The sequence below is a fragment of the Camelus bactrianus genome, chromosome 15 (genome assembly GCF_048773025.1).
Source record: "Camelus bactrianus isolate YW-2024 breed Bactrian camel chromosome 15, ASM4877302v1, whole genome shotgun sequence".
Taxonomy (NCBI): Eukaryota; Metazoa; Chordata; class Mammalia; order Artiodactyla; family Camelidae; genus Camelus; species Camelus bactrianus.
In genome coordinates this window covers 62,730,366-62,755,491 of record NC_133553.1, presented here as the reverse complement: position 1 = coordinate 62,755,491, position 25,126 = coordinate 62,730,366, and the positions used below count along the sequence as shown (strand labels likewise).

General features: G+C 37.8%; 1 protein-coding gene across 1 annotated transcript in view; it reads left to right on the top strand.

Moving 5' to 3' along the window:
- Positions 1-25,126, top strand: part of PPP3R1 (protein phosphatase 3 regulatory subunit B, alpha) — a 51,679-nt gene that overhangs the window by 22,736 nt on the left and 3,817 nt on the right. Inside the window, exons 2-5 of the mRNA XM_074341253.1 lie at positions 5,783-5,822; positions 21,839-22,015; positions 23,129-23,188; positions 24,189-24,373. Of these exons, the coding sequence (XP_074197354.1) occupies positions 5,783-5,822; positions 21,839-22,015; positions 23,129-23,188; positions 24,189-24,373 (462 nt within the window). The remainder of the gene's footprint in view (positions 1-5,782; positions 5,823-21,838; positions 22,016-23,128; positions 23,189-24,188; positions 24,374-25,126) is intronic.

Below are 25,126 nucleotides of genomic sequence, written 5' to 3'. Positions count from 1 at the left end.
CCCAGGGAAGGAAATAAAGATAAAAGCAGAAATCATTGAAATTGAAAACAGAAAAACAACAGAAAAAAATAAATGAGAGAAGGAGCTGGTTCTTCAAAAAGATCAATAAGTTGACAAACTTCTAGCAAGACAGAGAGAAGTAAAGTCAAAAACAAATGATCAGGATCAGGAGTGAGATAGAAGGTATCACCATGGACCCTGCAGATCCGAGAAAGATAAAAAGGGACTACTGTGAACAACTCTGTATATGTAAATTTGGCAACTTTGATGCGATGGACCAGTTTTTTGAAAAATACCAACCACCACACCTCACCCAATATGAAATAAGTAACTTAAATAGCCCTATCATCTCAATGCAAAAATAAACACTGTACAAAAAAGATAAGTATAGATCAGTATTCTCCTATCAATGTAGATGCAAAAATCCTAGACAAAATATAAGCAACTATAATTAAGCGATATGTTTAAAAAAAAAAAAAAAACAGCCATGAATGGTTCATTGCAGGGATGCAGGACTGCTTCACTATTTGAAAATCAACTAATATAATTCACTGTATTACCATGCTAAAGAAGAATCATCACATGGGCATATAAGTTGATGGAGAAAAAGCATTTGATAAAATTCAGGACCCCTTTATGATTTGGGGGGAAAAAAAGAAACTAAGAAAAAGATATTTAGGGGGAATTTACTCAGTTTGGATAAGGAACAGTTATAAAAACCTACCTTATGCTTAGTGATATATTGGGAGACTCAGATTCACAAATGTCCAGTTATTAAAGAGCTTTAGATTTTCACTTTCCTTGCTGCCTGCTTTTTATACTGAGTATCTGTTAAGCATTTATATGCACCTCACATAAGCAAGCAGTACTTTAAAACTGAAATAATATTTATAGTTCACAAAGAGAGCTTGTAACCAAATAAGACAGTGCTGTCACCTCTTAAAGTCTGCTAGATAAAGATAAATGTCTAAATATTCTGACAGCATGCCCCTTGAAAATATTCTAAACTTTACAGTGTGCATCTATAAAATTTATTCTTATTCTCTCACATCTTGACACTTTTAAGATCAAAGTAACTCTAAACAATACGACATAAAAGAGATCCAAAAATATTTTCTTCATTTCTTTGCCAGAAAGTTTCTTTAGAAAATATTTCCCTACTCCTACTGATTTAATATATACTAAAATTGATAATTGTAATAAAAATTTTAAAATTCTGAATAATGTCGACTTGAAGAAAAAGAATCTAGTGCCTTTATCTGCTGAAAGGCAAGGCTTGCTAGCTTCCTACTGTTAATATAATTGTTAAAACAAAATCAGGTTTTTTTCCTAGGACAAAAGTCACTGACCGTATTAATAACTTCTAAAACAAATGCTCTTTATTTTCTGAAGTATAAAACAAGTTTATAATCCCACAGTTCCCTGAGGCTCTGTGGATTATTTTTTCAGTCTATTTTCTTTCTATTGTTCAGACTGGGTAATTTCTTTTGCTCTGTCTTCCACTTTACTGATTCTTTTCTCTGTTCTATTCTGCTGTTGAGTTCACTCATTGTGCTACTGAATCAGTTACTGGTTTTCAGGTCTACAATTACCATTCAATTTGTCTTTATATCCTGTTTCTTTGCTGAGGTTTTCTATTTTTTCGTGTTTCACATGTCAGTAATTTTCTTTGAAGTGACAGGCTCACTGTTCAATGCACTGATGCTTAAAATTCCACTTAAACCAAGTTCCTTAAGGCTATCTAGCTTTTTACATGTACCTATAAAATGCTTCCTTGAATAAATTTAGGATAATGTTAAATCTGGCAAGGGATATCAAAAGACAATGAGACAGTTGCTGCCTTCATGGGCTTTAAAATCTGAGAAAGGGACTAAATAAAGGGTGAAAGAATTATAATGGTCAAGATTACTATAAATAGTTTCTGGTTTCTCTGAAACTGTAAGATTAATCTGAAAAATATGTATGAATTTGCTAACTAGGAATGCATATATATCTTATAAAAAAAATCTGTGTAGCTTTTGAACTGTGAACAATAGTATGATAGGAAACTATTATTTTTTAAGTGATAACATTTTTGTCTTTCTTAACTAGAGACAAATTTATGTGCTATGAAGCAATTTTATTAAATCTGGGGCTTCTTACTGAGTTTTAAAATTCAGCTTTATTGAGCTATAACTTTTCATATAATAAAGTACCAATTTTACATGTACATTTAATGTATCTTGACAAATGTGTGTAGTTTTTTAAGCACCACCACAATCAAGATTCCGTCACCCCAAAATGCTACCTGGTACCCCTTTGCATTCATCCCCCTGCCACAACCCCGATTTTTAGGTAACTATTGTTTACCTTTATACATGGAATTTATGAATGGAATCTTGTGCCATGTAACTTTTTGTATCTGGCTTCTTTTACATAACATGGCTTTTGAGATTTGTTTATGTTGTGTGTTATCAGTAGTGTTCCCTGTTCATTACTGAGTAGTACTCTGTTGTTTGGATACAATACAGTTTATCTGACAGTTGTTGAACATTTAGGTTGTTTCTTGTTTAGGCTGTTGACAGTGAAGCTTCTGTGGACATAAGCCTTTGTGTGCACATGTTTTCATTTGAGATCCTAACTAGCAATGTATAAAAATTTCAATTGCTCTACATTTTCACCACCACTTGGTATGTCAGCATTTCTGTTTAGATACATATACTGTATGTCTGGGCGTTAGCTTTCTACTGCTGTGTAACAAATAACCATAAACCTAGTAGCTTAAAAGAGCGCCTATTTATTATTTCATAGTTCTGCAGGTTAGAAACTTAGCATAGGGTCTCCAGAGACCACAAGGTGAAATCTAGGTATCAGCCAGATGACATCAGCATCTGGAGGGTTTGGGGAAGATTCTGTTTGTGAGCTCATTTAGGTTGTTGGCTGAATTCAGTTCTTTGCCATCTCCCTTGTGTTGAATTCTTCTCATGTTTTGAATCTCTGACTTCCCCTTTCCCCTTTCAGAAGGCTCTTAAGATTACAACAGGCCCACCTGAGCAATCTTATCCTAAGGTCAACTGATTTGGAACCTTAATTACACGTACAAAATCTCTGCAGCAGTCCCTAAATTAATGTTTGAATAAGTGGGAGAGAAATGTTTGTATACCAGGGGCTGGGAATTTCAGAAGGCCATCCTAGAATTCTATAGGACATAGCCATTTGTTCTACATTTTCAGCAACACTTCGTATCTCAGGTTTCAAATTCTTCCATCTATCTATCTATCTATCTATCTATCTATCTATCTATCTATCTATTTTTCTATCTGTCTGTGTCTGTCTGTCTGTCTGTCTGTCTGTCTGTCTGTCTATCTATCTATCTATCTATCTATCTATCTATCTATCTATCTATCTATCTATACTGAGGGATAACTACATATAAAAGGGTTCTGGGACACAGTGTGTATGTGTCTGTGTGTGTGGCTTTCCTCTGTACATTCACAGAATTCTCAGTTGCCAGCTGGGTGTCCTACAGAATTCAACTCAATTCTGACAGTGTCTGTCTAGAGATAACATTAGATTGCACAGGTTAAGAGCTCAGTCCTGCAGGATCTTCCCTTCCTTGTTTAGATTCCAGTTGCAAGTTCAGGTTGTCACCTGAGGTTCTGACCAGCTAGTTATAGATTGGAGGTTCCAATAGCTCCCTCCTTGGGTTTGATTAATTTGTTGGTGCAGCTCTCAGAACTCAGAGAACATTTTACTTACTAAATCACTGGCTTATTACAAAAGGATGCAACTCAGGAACAGCCAGATGGAAGAGATGTGTGGGGAGCTTCCATGCCCTCTCCAGGTGTTCCACTCTTCCTGCATCTACAGTGCTCACAAGCCCAGCTCTCCATCCCGTCTTTTTGATTTTTTTCCGGAAGCTTCATTACATAGGCATGATTGATTACATCACTGGCCATTGATGAATGGTTCAACCTTCAGCCCCTCTCTCTCCCCCAGAGATTAGGTGGTGGGACTAAAAGTTCCAACCTCTGATCACATGATTGGCTCTCCTGGCAACTAGACCCTATCGTTAGGTCCTTGCCCAAGTCACCTCATTTAACATAACAAGGCACCTTTATAGCTCTCCTCACTTAAGAAATTCTGAGGAGCTCTGTGCTAGAAATGGATGAGGATGAAATATGTTTCCTATTATGTATCAGAATATATGTAGGATTGTTACATCTTCCTAAAGAACTGACTCTTTTAAAGTTATAGAATAGTCTTATCCCTGGTAACATTCTTTTTTCTAGATTCTACATTGGCCGTTATTACTAGCCAGTCTTTCTTTTGATTATTATTTGTGTGGTATATCTTTTTCAATCTTTTTAGAACTCCATCTCTGCTCATTAATAATGTCATTTTATTAATGTTTGCTACTTCTATCTTTATTTTAATATGTATTTGGTATATAAAGTGGCATAAAATTAGGTTAAGCAGTTCTGGAAAATTATCTGCTTTAGTTTTCAAGGGAAAGACTAAGTATTGGCAACAAGATAAGAATTGAAGATGCCAATTTACTGATAAACTTTTCTTAGACTTTACGTTTACTCAGAATAAGAGGTAATTTAGGAGTTTAAAAACTAGCCAGCCAGACTAAAATGGTATTTCAGGCTGTATTCAATAACTTCTTAGGATTTGTAAGTATATTCAAACATTTCAATGTTAATCCTGTTGTACACGTACTGCCAGACAGGGTCAAGGTTAGACAGACGGGGTGTGGGATGCATGCTATACTCAGTTTCATTACTGAACATTAAAATTTAAATTTATATTACTTTAAATTCTGTAGACTTTTTTAAAAGTTCTTGATATTTACCTCATGTAAGATTGTTATACTTGGAATTTATACAGTCTTAGATTTAGAACTACTCCTGGTTCCATTAACCAAATGGTTGATCTTCTACAAGCTACTTGATCTCCCTGGACCCAGTCATCAAGAATTGTTCAGTGTAGGCATTGGGTCAGGTCTGTAGTTTTTCTGGGGTATTTTTTCCTTAAGTAAAATTTTTGTAAAGTAGGAATTCAGGCAGATTATAGTAACTTAGAGTTTATCCATGAGCTAAGACTTCTCATGAAAAGAAAACTATGGAGTCCAAGTGGCTGGCTGTCTTGCGTTGGGTCTACCTTCCTAGTAATACTTTTCCTATTTCAGTTGCACAGCACACAGAAAATTGTTTCATTGCAGGTATAAATAATAACAGGTCTTTGTTTTCTTAACAGTTTTACAATCTCAGGAAACTCTTCAATTAAATAGAGATGGCCGAGAGGGAGGGTATAGCTCAAGTGGTAGAGTGCATGCCTAGCGTGCACAGGGTCCTGGGTTCAATCCCCAGTATCTCCTCTAAAAGTAAATTAAAAAAAATAAACCTAATGACCCCTCCCCCCCAAAAAAAGAGATAGCAGGAGGAGCTTTATTCTGATCTCTACACAAAAATAAGTTCCTCTAGCAGGACAAGTTAGAGTATTGACCGTCTCCAGTATGTTAAAACTTGATACTCAGTGTGTCTAGGGCATTAATTTAAATCAAACGTTTGCATATGTCTTAAGTGGCAGAGCCATAACTTAGGCCTGTTTGATTCAACAGCTCTTTCTATATCATACTGTATAGTTTTTTTCTTATCAAAAAATATTTATACATCTAGGCACGTTAGTTTATGTCTTATTTCCCAGTGTTTTGTGACTCAGAGTATATAAGTATAATCTTTTAAAAACATTTGTGCCAATTGTGTGACTAATTATTGTCATTATTTTTTTTCTCCAGGGAAATGAGGCGAGTTATCCTTTGGAAATGTGCTCACACTGTAAGTCAAATATTCTTATCGAGAACTTCTTTTATTTTCCCATCTCTGTATATGTTTGTATGTAAATACATACTTCTATGCATCTGTATAGCAAAGTTAGTCCTTAACACTTTCAAATGGGTAGTGGATTTGACTTAAAGTCTTTATAAGTTGCCAGAATAGGGAAATTTTTTTTATAAACCTCTTTATTGTTAGTATCTGTGCTATGTTGTAGTTACATACCGACCCTTAAATCTCAGTGGCTTCACCCACCAGAAGTTTTTCAGATTAACAAAGCTTCAGGTAAACAGTTAACTTACTATAACTTGTGATTACATAAAATAAAGTGCTTATTGGAGGCAAAACTGTGGTAGACTAAGGAGCTATTGGCAGAAGACCCTTCTGGGCAGAGTGAGGAGTGTAAGAAGTGTGGGTGGACTGGTAATTTCTGACTGTCCTGGAGAACATAAAGAAAATGACAGTCTTGGAAATTCTTGAGTCAAGGATCAGAGGACCAGGGAGCTTAAATCATAACCAGAAGGTCTCTTGCGTGGAAGGACAGTGACGGGGAAAGAGGGAGGTCATGAGAATTGGAATGGGGCCCCTTGGTGAATTTGGATGCCGTGAGGTCCCAGGACTGCCCAGCCGTTCTGAGCCTCGCTTGCCCCTCCTGCCATTCCTGTTCGGCGAGGCTGGTCCTGCCTTGTTTGCAGACATCTTACATTGTGATGAGGTGTCTCTTCTTTTCTGTCTCATGAAAGCCATTTCCCCGTTGCCCTTGTTTCGTTAGTCTCCTTTGTTTTCCACAAACACGTGTCCGTTGCTTTCGTTCTCGTCAGCACCTCTGCTTGCCTGTGGGCTCTGGGTGAGCGGTCTCCCACCAGCTCCTTAATGGCTGGCGTCCTCTCGGCGTAGACGCCTGCTCTGCGGAGGAGTTTTCCCTTCCTCTCTGCTCTCCTCAGGTTTCTCTCGATCATGGGTAGTGCCCTGTTTATTTTCTTTAGAGCAGTTCCCATAAGCTTAAGTTACTTGTTTATTAACCCACTTTATCTTCCATTTTGTAACTTCTACAATTTTTTTAAACTTTTTTTTATGGTGACACTCTGACCAGTGACCCACAATTCTGCCATCCCAGGTGCTATTTATATTTTGTTTTACTCTTTCCTCCCAGGCTTTCCTTTATGAATTTCTTGTATAATTGTGATCACATGTAGATGTGTATTTCTGTTTTAAACATAAAGATAAAATGTTGCATCCAGCGTACTAGAATGGACCAAAACCAAACCTGACTATGACTGTAGACCAGAGGCTGGTAAAGTACCATCTGGCGACAGTTTTGTTAATAAAGTTTTATTGGAACACAGCCATGCCTGTTTGTTCACACACGGTCTATGGCTGTTTTGTGCTACCATGACAGAGTTAAGTAGTTGCAACAGATCACGTGGTCCATGAAGCCTACAATATTTACTGTATGAGCTCCTACAGAAGCAGTTTGCTGAATCTGTTACAGAGTGTAGCTAGCTGTCTTCTGGATTTGAGAACTGTCACTTCTGTTGCTGCCGAATCTCTGAAATATGGTCAGGATAAGAGTACTTACGGACTAGTGCTGAGTGCTGTCTAGATCTGTGATTCTTGTCTGTGTCACAGTTAACGTGTCAGGATGGTTTCTTTAGAATTGAAAGGGTTCTGTTCGGGACTGTGCCTTGCCGCTTGCTGATCAGCCGGAGCCTGCGGCGTGATCCCCCCTCTGCCTGCTAGTGGGCAGGGAGGACGTGTGCGCGTCTGTGAGCGGCTGGGATTCAGGCTGCAGATAGAGTTTGGGGTGGGCTGTGTTGGGAGTACAACTCTTAACAGGAATGAGGTACCAGGAAGTTAGTTTTTGTCTCTTGGTCAAGAAACAGAGGTCCTAAGGGGACAGTACATCCCAGGTTCTTACCATCTGCTCTCTCTTTACATCTGGGACTGAGGATCATTTACCTGACTGCAAAGAAAAACGTACCAGGGCAGAAGATAAGGTGGATGTTCCCTTTGGTACATCCAGGATGGCAAAAGCCAAGTTTCTAAAAACAGTAAGTGTTGGAGTAGATTTCATACACTAGTAAAGCTGTTTCTTTCGATTTCATCTGCAGAACTTGGTAGGTCTTCTTTCTTATGACTTCATCTGTGCTTTGATGAAACTTGAGCCTTGTGAGTAAAGGTCTGTGCTTGCCAGTGATTGTCCAGCTAGCTGTCAGGCAGTCTGAGTTCTGTGATCCAGTGTATGTGTAGTTTTCCTCTGTATCCTGTTTGGTTCACTAGAGTATATTATGCTTGTCTTTTATACTTGATTTGGATGAATTTGAACTTAACCACATTAAAACTGCCACTTTTTTCCTACCCACACATTGTAGTAAATCTTTTTTGCTCATTTGCAAAACGTCTTTATTATTGGAAGAGTTGAGTGTTCTCTCTAAACAGCTGCTGTTGTCCCTAAAATGTGAAAACCAGTCTTGGAGGCACTTTGCTGTTTCTGCCTCCCTCTTCAGGTGCTGCCTTCCCGTCCCCTTGAGACCTAGCTCCAGAGTCCCTCTGTGTCCTCTGAGCTCCTGTGTTTGCCCAGCCTGCCAGAGTCCTCCCCACTCCAGTCTGTGTCCTCCCCACTTTCCAAGTTTCACTGTGTCTTTCATTCTTTTCATATTTACATTGTGATTTAAAAAAAAAAAACAGGTAATCAGATTCTGAATTATATGCTGCAAAGTACTGGTTTCAGCCCTGTGACACACAGGTAAGTACCCACAGAGTGCTTACAGTCTGAAAATAAGAGCAGTGCATACATTTTTACAGTGGAGGTGAAACCATTATGAGACATAAAAGCAAAGGTTCCAAGGAGGGAAAATTACTTTTGGTTAAGAAAATTAAGATAAGCTTCGTGGAGGGGGTGATATTTGAAATTATTTTTGAAACCTACATTAAGATTTGAATGCTGATTAATTTTTTTTACCTGTCTGGTTATTTGTCCCTTTCAGTCTTCTTAAATTCCATCCAGATCTTCAACATTTTATCTCAACCGCTGGCATAATTCTTTCTACTGTGCTGCTTTTAATCAGTGATTTTTATCTTCTAATTCTTAAGAAAACAGAGAACATTTATACGTGTTCACCTCGTTGCCTCCTCGCCCCCTCGCCCCCCGCCTCCCACATACAGACATGTGGCCGTCACCTCACTTGTGCTTAACTAACTCCTTGCTTTCAGTGTCAGAGTCTGGGTTCTGCCTCCCGTATTCGAGGTCAGCCTGTGCACTTAGGCCTTTGCTCTCGTCCCCTCTCATCCCTAGGACCTTATTTTGTTGGCTTTTTCTGTTTTTTTCCCCTATGTCTTCAGCTTCTTCATCTTTCTTCAGTTTATTGACATAATCAACTCCCCTTTGATCCTGACGCTGCTCTATTGAAACTTACTGTTAAGATCACTTTTAATTTGTTGATACATTGCCTAATTGCTAAATCTGATGGATTCAAAAGTCATTTGTAGTGTTTGGGAAATCTTGAGCACTGATTATTTTAAATCAAGGAATTTATTAATAATGAACGTTTTAGGTGTAATGGTATTGTCATGGTTTGTAAGTGTATCTTAGAGATAGGTGATAACTACTGAACAGTGACAAGGCATGGTACGTCTGGGATTTTCTCTAAAATAATTGAAGTGACTGTGTAAATAGTATTTCTACTGTGTTAATGGTTGAAGCTGGGTGATAGGAATGTGGGATTCATTACACGAGTCTCAACCTTTGGATGTGTTTGAAAGTTTCCTTTTATAAAGTTTTTTTTTTCCCTTGAGTGGAAAAAAGAAGCAGGAAATAGCTGAGAGTAATATGAGGGAGAAATAATAATTTCATTATAGTTAAGTATGGCATGTAACACAGCAAGCTTCAAGGCTGTTAAGCTCACTTTGACCAGTAAAAGAATTGAGGCGCTGACAGTGCAGTGGACGCGCAGCGCCTGGCATCGCAGGTGCTGGATTCCTGCCTGTTGGCCGAAGCAGCTCGCTGGAGCTCGGAGCTGGACTGTACAGACAGCTGGGTGGGGAATTTTAAAGGTTGTCTCTTTAAAAAAAAAACAACAACAGTACTTACCCCAAACCCCATTTGTTTTCCTAAATAATAACGAGTAATATGACATTTAACACGTGCTGGGCACTGTTCTAAGCACCTCCATACGTTACCCTTTCTCATCCTCACAGTAGCCTCGTGAGAGAGCGGTTGCTACTTTCCCCACTGTGTAGATGAGAAAACAGGCAGAGAGAACATCAGTAACTGGCCTCAGATCACGCAGCAGCTAGAAGAGTAACAAAGCCATGATTTGATCTCAGGCATGTTTTTAATCACAATACTCCAGTAATATATATTTTTAAAATTTCATTTATCTTGGGAGGCGGTAATTAGATTTATTTATTTATTTTTAGAGGAGATATTGGGAATTGAACCCAAGACCTTGTGCGTGGTAAACAGGCACTCTACCGCTTCAGCTGTACCTTCCAAGAGTCATATTTTTTTAATCACAATACTCAACAGCTTCTCTTACAGTAAACCTTACAAGATTAGTGTTATGTTTGTCTCCATGAATCATTTTAGGCAAAACTGGACTTGTCTAGGACATGGTTAGGTATTCTCTGAATTTTTTTTGCAGGGTGGGGGGGGTCTCTCTCAATTCAGTGTTTGCTTTTTATTGAGTTAAATTATTCTAGTTCATTGTGACTTTGTTTCTGTCATTGTGACTTTTGTTTGTTGGCTAACCTGTCTGGACTGGGAAATGTATACTCTGTTGGGGTGATTTGCTTAAAGTTGAGACCGTGGTTGTAACTTGGCATGTCAGCTTGGAAAAGTGGCTGAGTGCGAGATACTCTGTTAGATAGGTTCCACAGAGGGAGGGCTAGATTGAAAGTCTGAGTGGAAAATGAGATTCAGCTGTTTTAAGTTGATAAAAGCGATATAATTCTGAAGAGGTCCAATAAAATTGGTAAACATAGGGCCTATTTTGTAGACTGAATATACATAAAAGACTTATTGAGTCTTTTATCTAAAAAGATTTCTCAATTTTCTTTCATTAGAAGGTGACCCAAGAAGAGCTTGGCAGACTGAAGGAATGTTTCCTTTTGCATAATGAAGTATCTGTAGAAACCTTGAAGACGTCTTTAGCCATTTGGATGCTGCTCTCATTTTGAGTAAACAGTCTCTTGTGCTAGCGGTTTTGTTTCGGGCTTGGATATTTTCAAGGGATTTGAAAACCTAGAGATACTGACTTGTGCTGTTAATTTCTGCTCGTAAATCACATGGTCTCAGGGAGCTTACGTGTTTGTGTTCTTAGACTAGGGTTTTTCTTTGTTTTGAAAACAAGACTTTTTACTTTTTCACAGGAAAAGTTAATCTAAAGTTAATTTGGTTTCCTCCATTTCTGCGTTCCTTTATGTTTCCTTGCTTACATGGACTAGTTTAACTCACTTTAATTTTTCTGCAGTGTGTGTTCTGTGGAGTAATTTTTGGTTTACTCCCAAATCTTTCTTCTTCATCTCAGAAATCTTTGGAGGAAACTGTTTTGATATCAAAATTTTATGTCATTAACTTTGAAATCGATTTGTATATTTGTTACTTTAGATTAAAATCTTCATAAACATACCACGCAATTCATGCTTCTTGAACAATCTACCAGCCCTGATTTATCATTTACTTAGTGATTAGTGATCCTGAGCTCTAATGTATCTCACCTAGTCCATTGAGGACTGCTTATTTTCTGCTTTCTTTCAGGGAAGTTTGTTGCCGGACGATGCAGTACATGAACTTAACACCTAGGCTTGAAGTTGTTACCTTGTTTTGCTGTTACATACCTTTTTTTTTTTTTTTTAAATCCCTGGATTGTCTGCTATATTCTTAAGTATTTCAGGTTTTTAAGTGAGTGGGCTTAATTAAGAAAAGTGAAGTGTTAGCTCTGCTTTCTTTATCTGTAATGTCAGAGTGTCATGGAAGCACTTACAAATTTGTAGCTTCAGCAATGAAGTCCATGACGTACAGTAATTTGATAGTCTAGTACAAATTTGGATAATTTTGTATCTAGTATATAGGGAAGACAGTTACTTCAGCTGGTGGTGAAAAAGCTTCACTAGCCATTTAGCAAAAGTGTAAATTGTTGGATCTCCCTCAGAATGTTAGAGCAAAAGATATGGAAAAATATATGAGAAAAAAACTTGGGGAACAAATACAGAGTGTAATAGCATCTGACTAAAAGACATCTTAGGAGATGTACTGGATAAAACAGAAGCAAAAACAGTCAGTGAAACAGCAGGAGAAAATTTTCCTCACGTGAAAAATCGAATGTTCTGACTGAAAGAGCACTCTGAGAGTCAAGACGTTGGATGAAAAAAGATCTACACTTAGTGTCAACGTCTCTTGTAATTTTAGAACTCCAAGAGTAAAAAGGAAACCCCAAAGTTAGCTGTGAGACAGGGGAAAAGGTGGCCTCAGAAGAGTAAGTCATTTGGCATTGGATTTCTTAGCAGCAGCAATTCATTCAAAGTTCTGAGTTCCTAAATCCAGAATTTGATACCAACCAAATGATTACTCAGGGGTGAGATCAACTTAAAGACATTGCCAGAAATTTAAGGACTTGAGAAATTTACCTTTCATAAATTCTTGAAAATGTACCCAGAAAAATGAAATGGAAGTTAGAGAAAGACGAACTGAGATCCAGGAAAGTAAATCTCTAAACCGCCAGTGAAAATCCCAGGATAACAGCTATGCCAGGGGCCGAGAGAGCAGGTGGTTCACATTAGAGCAAGAAGCAAGAGTTGTCTGTGGAAAAATGTCTTCAAGAAGAGAGTAAAAGCCAATATATAAATTATGTGCTGGAATTTCTTCATGTTAAGATAAAAGGCAAGTCGGTAAGAGAAAAACAAAAACAGAGACTGGGGCTGCAGTATTCCATTCTTGGCCATAAACCAGACTGAGCTCTGGAGCAGCCAGAAATACGTCTTTTGACTAATTGGTGCTGGAAGTAAAGGAAGACTCCTGAATATTCATGGTTTTGTGAAAACACCATATCTAGGGGAAGCGGTACAAAGCTGAAGAAAAGTAAAGTAACATGTTTAAATGCAGCATGCGAGAGGGCTGGATAAAGTACAGGGAAAGCGATGAGAAAGGAATACGACAGGCTGGGGCTGGATTTGACTCACGGAACAATGGAAATCTTGTGAGAGCCGCATCCTTTGAATAAGATATGTTACAGACCTACACAAAATACTTAGATTTAAAAAAATAAGCGTATGATTTTTAAGGCAGGGCTATTAATAACTTAGAAAACATGACGATGTGTTTTTATGATCTTGTAAATATATGCTTTTTCATTAATTTACTGAGTATTTTGATTGGAACCATAATATAGATAAAACCAAAAGGGGAAAAATACAGTACAATACAGTACACCTTCAGCAGGAAAAGCAGTAACGTACAAGTTGGAGAACAGCTTAGAAATAATGTGGTTTGATTTGTATCTACCTGGAGTGGAAATGTTCTTATTCCTTTTTCTCCATGCTTAGCCCAGGAATGCAGGGTGAGGATCAGCAGTGTCTCGGCGCTCTTAGCCTGCCTTCTGCGTTAACTCTTCAGATGGAACTAACATAGGAAAAGAAATTACATCAGGAAGCATATCAGGAAGCGTTTCAGGAAACCCTGTTGCCCAGCTTGGCCATCGAGTTTCACAGCATCGAGCAGTTTACTGAGCTCTCTGGTCCTTTTCCTCATCTGGAATTTTTCACCTCCACAGTTCCTTCCAACTCTTTACATCACGTGGCTTATCTATGACAGATTTTCTTCCAGAACTCAATGAGCTCTGAAAACAATTCTAAGAATGTTATTTTTAGGATTAAGTGTGTAGCTTCTTTTGTGACATTTTTGGACAATACTCACTTGCCTGAGTAAGTTTTGATGTGCTGGATCATTTTGGGCCATATCTTTTATATAAAGTAGGAGGAAGTTAGTGGTGCCTAGCATTCACATTTTGAAAGAGCATTCTAGAAGAAAGAAAGCAAACACAATTACCAACATCAGTAAGGAAAAAATAACAAGGAAATACTATAAACAGTTTTATGCCAATAAGTTACACACTTTGGATGAAATGGACAAATTCCTTGAAAAACAAATACAGGCAGACCTCATTTTATTGCACTTTCTTGTGCTTCAGAGATACTATTTTTTATTTAATTTTTTTATTTTAAATGGAAGGTTTGTGGCAGCCTTGCATCAACAAGTCTGTTGAGGGGGTTGAGGGTATCGCTCAGTGGTAGCGAGCCTTTTGAACAAAATACCTGTATTTTTATATGGAATAAAAGTTTACTCTTACCATTATTTATATACAAAACAACAACATGGATCATAAATTTAAACTTAAAAGCTGCAACTCTAAGACTTCTAGAAGACACGGGAGAAAATCTTTACGACCAGGATAGGCGAAGATTTTTAATATATTTATAAAACATGAAGAAGCATAAAAGAAAAAATGGGTTTCATCAGAATTGGAAGTTTTTGCTCTTTAAAGACAGCTTACAGACTGGGAGAAGATACTCGAAATGTCTACGCCTGACAAAGGACTTGTGTCAATCAGCATAGAGAATTGCACAACTCTCTTTAAGATGAGCCACTTTTTAAAAAGGCAAAAGATTAGAAGTCACTTAACAAATGAAAGATACATGAATTGCTAATAATCATGTGAAAAAGATGCTCAGGATCATTCATCCTCAGAGAAAAGCAGGTTGAAACTGTAATCACGTAATGCTGCCTCCCACCAAGATGGCCAAACTTAAAAAGACTGACAGTACCTCAGGCTGGCAGGGGGGTGGAGCTGGGATTCTCGTGTACTGCTGACGGAGCGTAAGGTGGTGCACCGCTTCAGGAAACTTTCTAACAGTTTCTGAAAATTAGACATTGTATTACTCTGTGACCCAGTAATTCCAGGAACACATTTGTTTATGAAAAGACTAAGTAGAAGATTCTTAATAGCTTTATTCCTAGTAGTCCCAAACAGGAGACAATAGGAATGTCTATTAACGGGTGATTTCATGAGCTGTGATATATCCGTACAATGGCATAACTACACTCCTGTGCTGTAAAACAGAAGCAGCTGACATGTGAAACAGCTTGGATCAGTGTAAAACACTTGATGAGAAAAAGAAGATAGACACAGGAGGGCATATGTATGACCCCATATACATGAAATTCTAGACAGAATTTAGATACAGAAGGCAGAACAGTGGTTGCCTAGGGTCGTGGTGGGGAGGAGGTGGGGTGTGATTGCGATTGACTGGAAAGGGCCGGGGAACATCTTGGGATGATAGAAATGTGCTTTTTGTCTTGATTATAGTGATGCTTAAATAGGTGTATACATTTGTCAAAACCTATAGAACTGTAGTAATGCATTTTTGGAATATCAGTTATTTCTGAAAGTTGGTTTAAATTTTTTTTATAGCATTTTGATTACAGCTTGGTAATTCTTTTGTTGGTGCTCAGGTCTAACTTTTGCATATTTGATAATTAATAAATTTCAAAGTATGTAATAATTATAATTTAGAAACACCAAAAGCACATGTTGCCACTTGCATTAGGAAATTATGATACACCCCTAAAATCTAGACCTTTGAAGTGGGTGGAAGTTTTTCATTGGTAGGAAAAGACCCAGCACAAATGTCCGTATTTCATAATAATCTTTTTTGATTCTCTCAATATTGGTAAGGTGTTTTTTGTGCTTTGTTCTGTTGTCAAATCATTGTGTGCAGAATATAAATATTAGAATGCTAGTTTATACCCAAGGTCATTATAAAATTTGGGCAGTTTTTGGAGCTGCTTATGCAGTTTTATCTGTGGTGGTCTCTACTGCGCCCCCTGGTGGTTTTTATTTCTTGTGATAACATTGGAGATGTTTTGTAGGAGATGGATTTTACAACAGACTTTAAAACTTTTAATCTTTATGCTAAAAAGCTACCCAATAGCTTCTGTTGACAGTGCTGTAAGGCTTTATTCTTGTGGTGGTCTTTACAAGAGTTATTCGATGCATGTTTCTCCATAAGTGATTTTATCCTGTCTGGTGACTCTTTCCACAAAGCCTCTAAGGGGTTCTGAGATCCCTAGTTAGGGATCTGTAGTTTTCATTTTATAGTGTAGTTCTAAATATCCTGCTGTACAAAAGAGGCTGGGGAATCTCTTTTTAGAAATACATAGTTAGAATGGGACTGGAACATTTAAATATGATGGCAGAAAATAAGGAAATGCTCAAAATGGGGATTGTTGAAAAATCACACAGGAGCCAACTTCAGGTAGTACGTAAGGAACAAAGCTGGAACAATTTGACTAATAAATAGTGACATTGGATTTAACCTATAAGATAGAATAAGGATCCCCAGGAATCCATGCTGATATGAGTCACTGAATAAAGAAATAAATGGGGGGAAAGGGCAATTTTCAGTTTTTGTTTTTTATCAGGAGCATTCCAGTTAATAACGTGGGGAGAAGAAAATCATTTTTAAGCAAGTACCACAGTAGTAAAATTTTGCAAACAAAACCCACCAGTGGATGCTAGAATTAGATCAGAGTTTGAGGATATTTGCACAGTCACAAAGTATACCCCCACCCCATAGGTTTTAACACAAAGGGAAAGATGGTGGATTCATAGTGGAGAAATCCGGCAGAAGCCACGTTGGCCAAGTGAGCAAAAATAACATCTCCAGCGAAGAGCCGTGTTGACATCATGAGCCCTTTGTGTGAGGCGCTGAGAAGGTCACGTCATTTCTGTGGTTTCCTGCGCCCGATGCCCAAAAGCATTCTGATCGTGAGAAAACACCAGCAAGCTCAGACTGAGGGCCGTTTCGCAAAATACTGGAGTAAAGGTTTCAAAGTCGTGAAAGGCAAGGGAGGAATTAAGAGCTGTCACAAATTGGAGGAGGCTAAAGAGAAACTACAAAAAAGTTGCAGAATTAATAGAGTTCCCAAATATCCCTCACCCAGCTTCCTCTGATGTAAACCTTTTGCAGACTTACAGTGCAGTTTATCAAAATCAAGAAATGAACATTTTTATAAAACTGTTCAACTATATTTTAGTGAAAACAGTGGTGACATTTGAAAGGTTTTCTTTTTCTTTTCCAGGATTTTATTCCAGATCCTACATTACGTTTAGTTGTGTCTTTGAAAATATTATTATTGCTAGATGGATTTGATCAGACTTTGTTTTTAAGTCATTAATGGACTACTAGGTAATAAATTATAAAGTGCTTATTAAAAAAATTCGAGCAATAAAAAAAAAGAATTTGAGCATTGGAGCAAGAGCCTTGCTGCTTGCTTGTTACTAGTATACAGTTACTGGGAATTGGCTAAAATCTGAGGGAAGTTTATTTCTCTACCATTTTGCTCATTTTCCTTTCACCTAAAAGAGCTTAGATTTAAAGTTGTTTTTCCTTTTAATCCTAACAGTGGAGCAGCAGCTTGGTGTGTGTGCAGTTGTAACAGTACCTGGAGAGCCAGGGGCCTGCATCTCTTCCCTTCTGTTGGGGATCTCTTGTGTTCTTTTTTTCTAAATGAGAAAAAAATACATCTGTAATAAAGGGAGATGGTTAATGTTCTTCACCTGAGAGGATGCTGACTGACCAAGCAACCTTCTGTCTCTTAATATTAGATACCCTGGTATTAATATGTCCAGTTGAAAATATTTACTTCAATTTCCTGTAGCAACATGAGCTCTCTAAAAGCAACTTCTTAATTCTTTTATGTGGTGATATTAGGAAGATTCTTGAAATCACTTGTTAAAATGAGTAACCATGTAGATTTCACATTTATTCCCGAGTGGACTCAGGAAGCATTGATCTGGGTCAACAGTTTAATTTGGTGTTTTCTGGGTAAACATAATAACAACTGTATTTTATAAACTCAGGCCAAAAGATCTGAGTTCTTAATATCTTAAACTTCAGAGACATATGTATATGTGACTTGATAAGATTGTGTTACAGTGCTTTGTCTGTTTAAATTAAATACGTAGGCATTTTCACCTACTGAAAAAGACAGTGCTCCCAAAGGTATCCTTACACAAAGTGGAAAAATAACTTGCATTTCAACTTGGCAAAACATAGAAAAAAAGTATCTCTGAGTCACAAGATGAGTCAAGAGGGTGAGGTTTGTTTGTTTTTCCTTGTTCATCTGTTTTAAGAGAATATGATCCCAAGCAGTAGGGAGAGTCTTTGATGAATGTTGGTGCCCAAAATTGGAATTTGTTCTTTAATATTCAACTTGGACTAAGTGCAGATCTGAAGTATTTAATGGTGCTGCCAAGATGGGTTTGATCTGTTTCAAAGATCTGTGCCTAATTTGTAGCAGGTGGGTAAGCGCTGCTGTTTCAGGAACTGAGCCCCTACTTCAGGGGTGCGTGTGACCCTGCAGCACACCTCGTTTACCGTCCTGCCAAGTGGGCGCGCTGAGAAGCTGCTTCTCTGGAGGTAGTAACGACCAGATAAGTCCCTTTGTTCCATACCTAAAAGGACTATTTGCTTTCTTAGCTCTTGGCTTTAAAAAATAAACATGGTATTGCCTTCCAAGCTAGCCATTTAAAAACACTATCATTATTTAGGTACGGATTCCTCCGGGTATTCAGCTAGCCTTAACTGGATCACCAGTACTGGGTAACCTAGACTGTGTCTTAACTCATCGCCGAATCCAGGCTGGAAGCCAGGGACAGGAAGGGGTGGTTGGAGAACAGATGCTGCCTCCTCTCAAACCACACTGGCTTCTTAAAGCAGCTCCGGGTGAGCTCTGGCTGCGTGGGCTACGTGACAGTGGTGACAGGTAGAGCGATGAGACTGGAACTTGGGCCTCCTCCTCATCCCTCAGGGGCCTTTGCAAGCCAGCGGTTGTCAGGTGAAGGTGCAGGCTCTGGCACGTTGCTTTGCCTTGGAGGAAGGTTTTAGCTATTTACCCAGAATGGGTATCAACTATTTTATATTGTTGCATAAGATATTTAAAGCAAGAGAAAGTGAATGGATTTGAAACGTTGCTTCAAGGGTTTTTGCCAGAGAGTGAGTTAATGAGATTCGTAAGTACAGGATATGCAGTTAATAACCTCACCTTTTTAAATCAGGAAAAAATTGATAGGGGGTCTCGAATGGGGAGTTCAAGAGGAGAAAGATGGAAATTTAAATTGAGGCTAATATTGTTAAGGGCTTTATACGTTTTATCCTGTTTGCATTAAGAAGCCACAAGAAGTTTTTTAAGCACAAGACGTAGCAATTTGGCTGACTGTGCCTTTTAGAAAGATTCCTGTTGGCAGTGTTAAGAAGGGTGGATTGAACCAGGTGTATTTATTTGATGATTTATGACTCATCTATTATTTGTAATACTCCTTATTCTTACGACTGTGGAGTGCTGTCTTCTGGGTCAGTGGGGTTTTCCAGGTAATTGAAACGTAATCCTTCAAGCACCTCAGTTTGAAAATTTCATTATGTAACTTTCTAAACTGTACTCATGTCCCAGCTTCCCTAAACAGAACCTGTCAGATAGTTTCCATAAATATTATGGTACTACTTGCTGCCTTCCCTCTTTTTCATTAATGGTACACTCCGGAGCTGTTGCCACGTGCGACGGTCCCGGTTCATCCGGGTCCTGTTGGAGGAGACGTTGTCTTTGCCTTTCTGCCCGCGATCTGCATTAGGCACCCGTCGTGTTCAGTTTCTTCATCACCTTTTCTGGTTCTGCGATTGCAAACTAAGGCAAAACTAAAGATTGCTAGAAGAAAACAGGTAACTAATCCTTCCTTGGTATGTTGTAAAACTAAGGCAGGCATGCAGGAAGGTAGCTTTCCAGCAAAATCGAGGAACTCTGAGAGACTTCTGAAGGGTTTGCTGAGTGGTGTCTAGTTAGGTAAGTAGAGTTTACTTTAAATACTGATGATATTTTGATCAATAGGTTTTAAATCCAAAATGCTTAGAATTAACACTCATTTAAAACATCTATTGAACCCCCGTTATATGCGGTGCACAGAACACCAGTGAAAGTCATGGGCTCTGCCCTGAGGTGGGGAGACGTGTAAATAAATGAGGTGGAAAGCATTCGTGGGACAGAATTTTTTTTTTCCCTCCAAAAGTAAGGGTATCTAATTTCATAACAGAAAATAGGAAAGGTTTGTTTGAACAGTTTGCTTTTATCATCTACTCCATTAAAGAAGGAGTGCTCTTTAATAGAAGGATGAATGCTCTGTGCAGTTGGTGTGTTCATGAAGTGTACGTTTGAATTTTGAATTGGATTATTATAAATAAATGTATATTCTGCTTGAATATTCTTTGAAGTGGTGTCCAGATGAATCATTGAATTAATTGTAAAGGCACTTACGCTATAATATAACACGTGCATTCCTGAAAAACCTTGCATGCTGCAAAGTCACATGTCTGGGAGAAACGTGGAGAGGGTGGACCACTCGTTACCCAGCTTTGTAACAGTGCTAACACGAACAGTAGCGGTCTTGAAAATACGAGCACGAATCACCTCTGGCGTTTGTAGTTAAGACCGTTACTGTTCACTTCCTAACCTTAAACTGGGGTTCGTGCTTCCTGTCTTGAGGTACAGGTTCTTGAGGGCATCTGCTTCAGCAGAAACTAATATTGTAAAAATTAAGTAATGGGCCAGGGTATAGTTGCCTTTATTAATTACTTTTGGTGAGGGCGATAGAAGGAGGGGAGGGAGACAAGGGAAATCATGGAAGCTTGTTTGGTTGCAGCCCAAGTTTTCACCAGAAAACAAGGTGAAGCCTTTAGGTTCCTGAAGCCACTAAACTTGCTGTTCTTGTCTCTAAGGAAAGCATTTGTTGTTTTCACCTTTTTTTCCTTAAGGTTTTCAAAGTTTACTAAGACTTTCTCTGTCATTTGAGAAAACGTGCCCCCCTGATCCCTTCCTGGCATACTGGGGACCAGCGACACCTCCACGCTCCGCGGACGCCGCTCCCTTCTCCGCCAGTTGCGTGGGGACTGATGCATCTTAGAGCAGCGTCTTATAATTGTACTGACTGTGCGCTAGGGGTGCAGATAATTGCAGTTCTCATTCCATTTTGACATAGTATTTTTATATTTAAGAAATATATACTTTAACTTCGAAGTTTTTATGGTGAGGATGCCATCTATTTGAACTTTTAAAATAGTTTACAGTTTTAGTCCCTAATATTGTGGGCCACAGTACATATATACTCATGGGCAATGTAACATTTGACTTGTTAAATTTTTTAAGTTGGTGATTGTATTTAAATTTTTAACGTATTTGTATTTCTGTTAAGCCATGGTCAAAATTATATGAATTAACCATATTTTAAAGGAATAATAACAGTAGTGTAATTTAGAAGATGAAGAAACCTTTTTCAAGAACGCATATGAGACCTGGTACTGAATTTTTATATACTGATTACAAACTAATACAAACTTTTCTAAAGTTGTTTAGTTATTTTGTTTCTCTTTTAAAGCATTGAAAAGTGAATTTTGTTAGCTGTGATTCTTGCAGTTAAAAAAAAAAATTCCGGGTTTCATTTGCTCATACTTGCAAAGAATATCTCTGGAAGAATATTCAGGACACTGGCAACATTGGAGGGAGGCTTTGAATGTTGAACTGTGTTCAAGCTATGTTCAAATTTGGAATTGTGAACTACATTAAAATTGAAAAAGATAAGTGAAAATCAGAGTGCTCTGGTACATAACAGAGATTGAGTCAGCCTGCCTGGTTAAGAACCACCTGACTTCCGTGATCAGCTTAGCATGGTCAATCCTGTAATATCTTGGTAGTCAGCATACAGTTGGTGTATATTATGGCAGGTGCAGGCAGGCAAAAGGGTAACCTAAAATATATATTTATGTTATATTTTCTTTGTTATAAGAAAGTAGTCAACAGTAAATGTGACTCTTAATGAAATTGGAAATTAAACTATTAGATAACTGCTGAATTTTTTCATAATGATTATCATAAAATAATTTGGTAAATCTTGTTGCCTCTTTTTGTTTGCTTTTAGTTGACGCTGATGAAATTAAAAGGCTAGGAAAGAGATTTAAGAAGCTCGATTTGGACAATTCTGGGTCTTTGAGTGTGGAAGAGTTCATGTCTCTGCCTGAATTACAACAAAATCCCCTAGTACAGCGAGTAATAGATATATTCGACACAGACGGGAATGGAGAAGTAGACTTTAAAGGTAAGAAAGTCGTTTTTTTAAAGCTACAAGTTAGCTAATCTGTGAGTAGTCTTGCAGCTCTATATATGAAAATGTCTGAAAAATTTAGTTTTTCTTGAATGTCTTTACATTATTGGTGATCAGATTATAATAATAGACTATGTTAAAACCTCATAATCTGTGGTATATGAACCTTAATGAACTAACAGTGAGATTGTTTACTTTTTGGTTCATAAACGATTAAATTGTCCTTTAAGGTAATTTAAAAATGGGATTTACTATTCCTTTTGTTCTTAGAAAATCAGTCTTTTTTGTTGTTGTTCCATTTACTCTTTTCTTTTTTTTTAGAAAATCAGTCTTACTTTAGGGAAACTTACCATATTAGAAGTTGCATTTTTAAGGAAACCTTAAAGAATGAGACACTTGAGTCAGCAATAAAAAATAACCTGTAGTCATCAGGATCTGAGCATTATCATAGGAAGGATTAATTTAGTTAATTTAGATTTTACAAAGACACTCGGTAGTGCTTGTGCTAATATTAACGTGATACATAATTTTACATTTGATTCTATACTTTAAAGTAAATAAACATTTCATTTCACTAGGGAATCAACAGATTTTGTTATTTTAGTTTTAGGAATGAATTATAAGTGAAGGTATGTAAGACCGGTTATGATTTAGTGTTTAGCAGGCAGCAAAGAAGAATGACTCTTTGTCACAAAACTTCCAACAGTTTATTTAAATTATTCTCAATTTTGGAACCAGAAATCCAAAAAAAATTTTTTTTCTGGCAAAACAACGTAAATCTTTTCTTAAAGTCCCTTTTTATAGTCATACTCCAGGAAGAAAGAGTTAAATAGCCTAAAGAAAATAATGTTTTTGAGTGTTATGCTCTGTGGTACTTAATAAATAAATATTTGTTCAAATTGACTTTAGTTTAGAGAACTCCATGTTCAAACTAAAAAAAATAGAACTTTGTTGAAGTTTCAAATTTGGCTTTTTCGAACTTTTACAGCAAGAAAATATCCTTTTGTGGGCATCTAGGGTGTTTTGGTTTGTATATGGGTGTGTATGTGTTTTTCTTTGTAAAAAAATGAAACTTCTGATTTGTAAACTTTTTTTATCTTTCTTCAGAGTTCATTGAGGGAGTCTCTCAATTCAGTGTCAAAGGAGATAAAGAACAGAAGTTGAGGTGTAAGTGTTTCTCTTCTCTGCATTCATTCTCCCTCTTAGATCACTGCATTATGACCTCTCTGTACTACAATATAACCTCCTTTTAAGATACTTTAAAAGATGTCTTTTATTCTAGATCCTTAGTAGACATGACAAATTTTACATTCTGGAGAAAATCCTTTTAGGACATTTGCAACTAGTATTTTTTTTAACGATGTGTCATTGTTGCTTTTAATTGGATTAAAGGAAAATAGAATTTCCTTTTACTGAAAACAGCCATATAAACTACATGTCTTAGATAAGAGATTTTTTTTAATTGAAATACAGTTGATGTACAGTACTTTGTAAGGTACAGGTGTACAGTATGGTGATTCATAATTTTAAAGGTTATCCTCCGTTTATAGTTCCTGTAAAATACTGGCATGAAAGTGACTAGAGATGCTCTAATGTGACTGGGTCAAATTCACTGATACTCACTGTATTCAGAAATATTTAGCCAGAAGTTCACTATTTTGGTTTATGTAGGCTGCCTCTATTACAGTGAACATCTGATGTCTTTGAAAAATACTCAGCTCTTAACCAGAGAGGTGCATTTACTAACAGTTCTCTGGGGCACAGGATACATGCAGCATCCTTTGCAATGAACTCTTGCTATAAACGAGGTAACAGCTGCTGCCTCTGGTTGTGCATTACCTCAGTCAGTGCTCTGAAGACCCTGGGGGGCGGGGACCGTTGTTAGCCCTGATTTTATATGTGCAGAAACTGAAGTTAGGAAAGTGAAATGACTTACCTCTAGGTTACACTAATCGGACCAAGCAGTCTTGAATCCATAGCCCATAGACTCTTAACTATTTTCACCTAAAGACAACATCTCTGTGTAGAAAGGAACCGCCCTCACAGTTATAAGTCTGTTTGACAACATACGGTTTTCTTTCTGATTGAAAGTATTCATTTGTGGTTGCCTTATAATTGCCATTGATTTTCTTTACTCTTTTTTTTTCCCCCTTACTCTTTTTTTCAGTTGCTTTCCGTATCTATGACATGGATAAAGATGGCTATATTTCCAATGGGGAACTCTTCCAGGTGTTGAAGATGATGGTGGGGAACAACCTGAAAGACACACAGTTACAGCAGATCGTAGACAAAACCATAATAAATGCAGATAAGGATGGAGATGGAAGAATATCCTTTGAAGAATTCTGTGCTGTGAGTACAGAGCTGAGTCTTCACAGTGTCATTTCATAAAATTACATTTTTAAAACCACTTAATAGCGAATTCCTTATAGTTATTTTGCCCTAGAAATTTATATATTTGATTTTGCCTAACTGCCCCATATTCAGTTTTGAAATATTCTTTGTTGTAATTGTTAATAACTACCAACTTTTATTATTCTCAAGAAGTAATATTCTCAGTGACTGTCTGATAAAGTGCCACGAGAATGGTACTAGTAACTTTCACATGTTGTTGGTAGTGTCCCCAAATTAACAACTGATTTATTTGAAAATACTTTTTTTTTTTTTTTTTTTGGAAAATACTTTTGTGGGAAATATATGTTCATGAGTTTCGGCTAGGAATCCAGAGGCCGGGCTTCATGCGGACGACAGCCATGGAGTCGCTGTCTGCTCTAACCTCGGCAGCTAGGTGTCGTCCAGCTCCTTTTCTAAGCTGGTGGTGGCTAGGTCTTGTGATCTGGGGCAAGGGCTCCGCGGAGGCGGAGGCGGAGGCGGGGACGACAGTTCTGGGAAGCCCTGGGCAGCAGCTCTAGGTGGGAACTGGGGCAGCGGCTTAGCTCCCAGTTCACTGCTTCTCCTCCTTACTCCTGGCCCGGAGGCACAGGCACTAACTTTTTCACGCATTGTAAGGAGTTTTAACTGCGCACTGGAGATACTAGACAATCCGGGGGAGCAACAAAGACAAAGAAAAAGCTTTGAAAATTTTCAGTCACGACCAGATGCTTC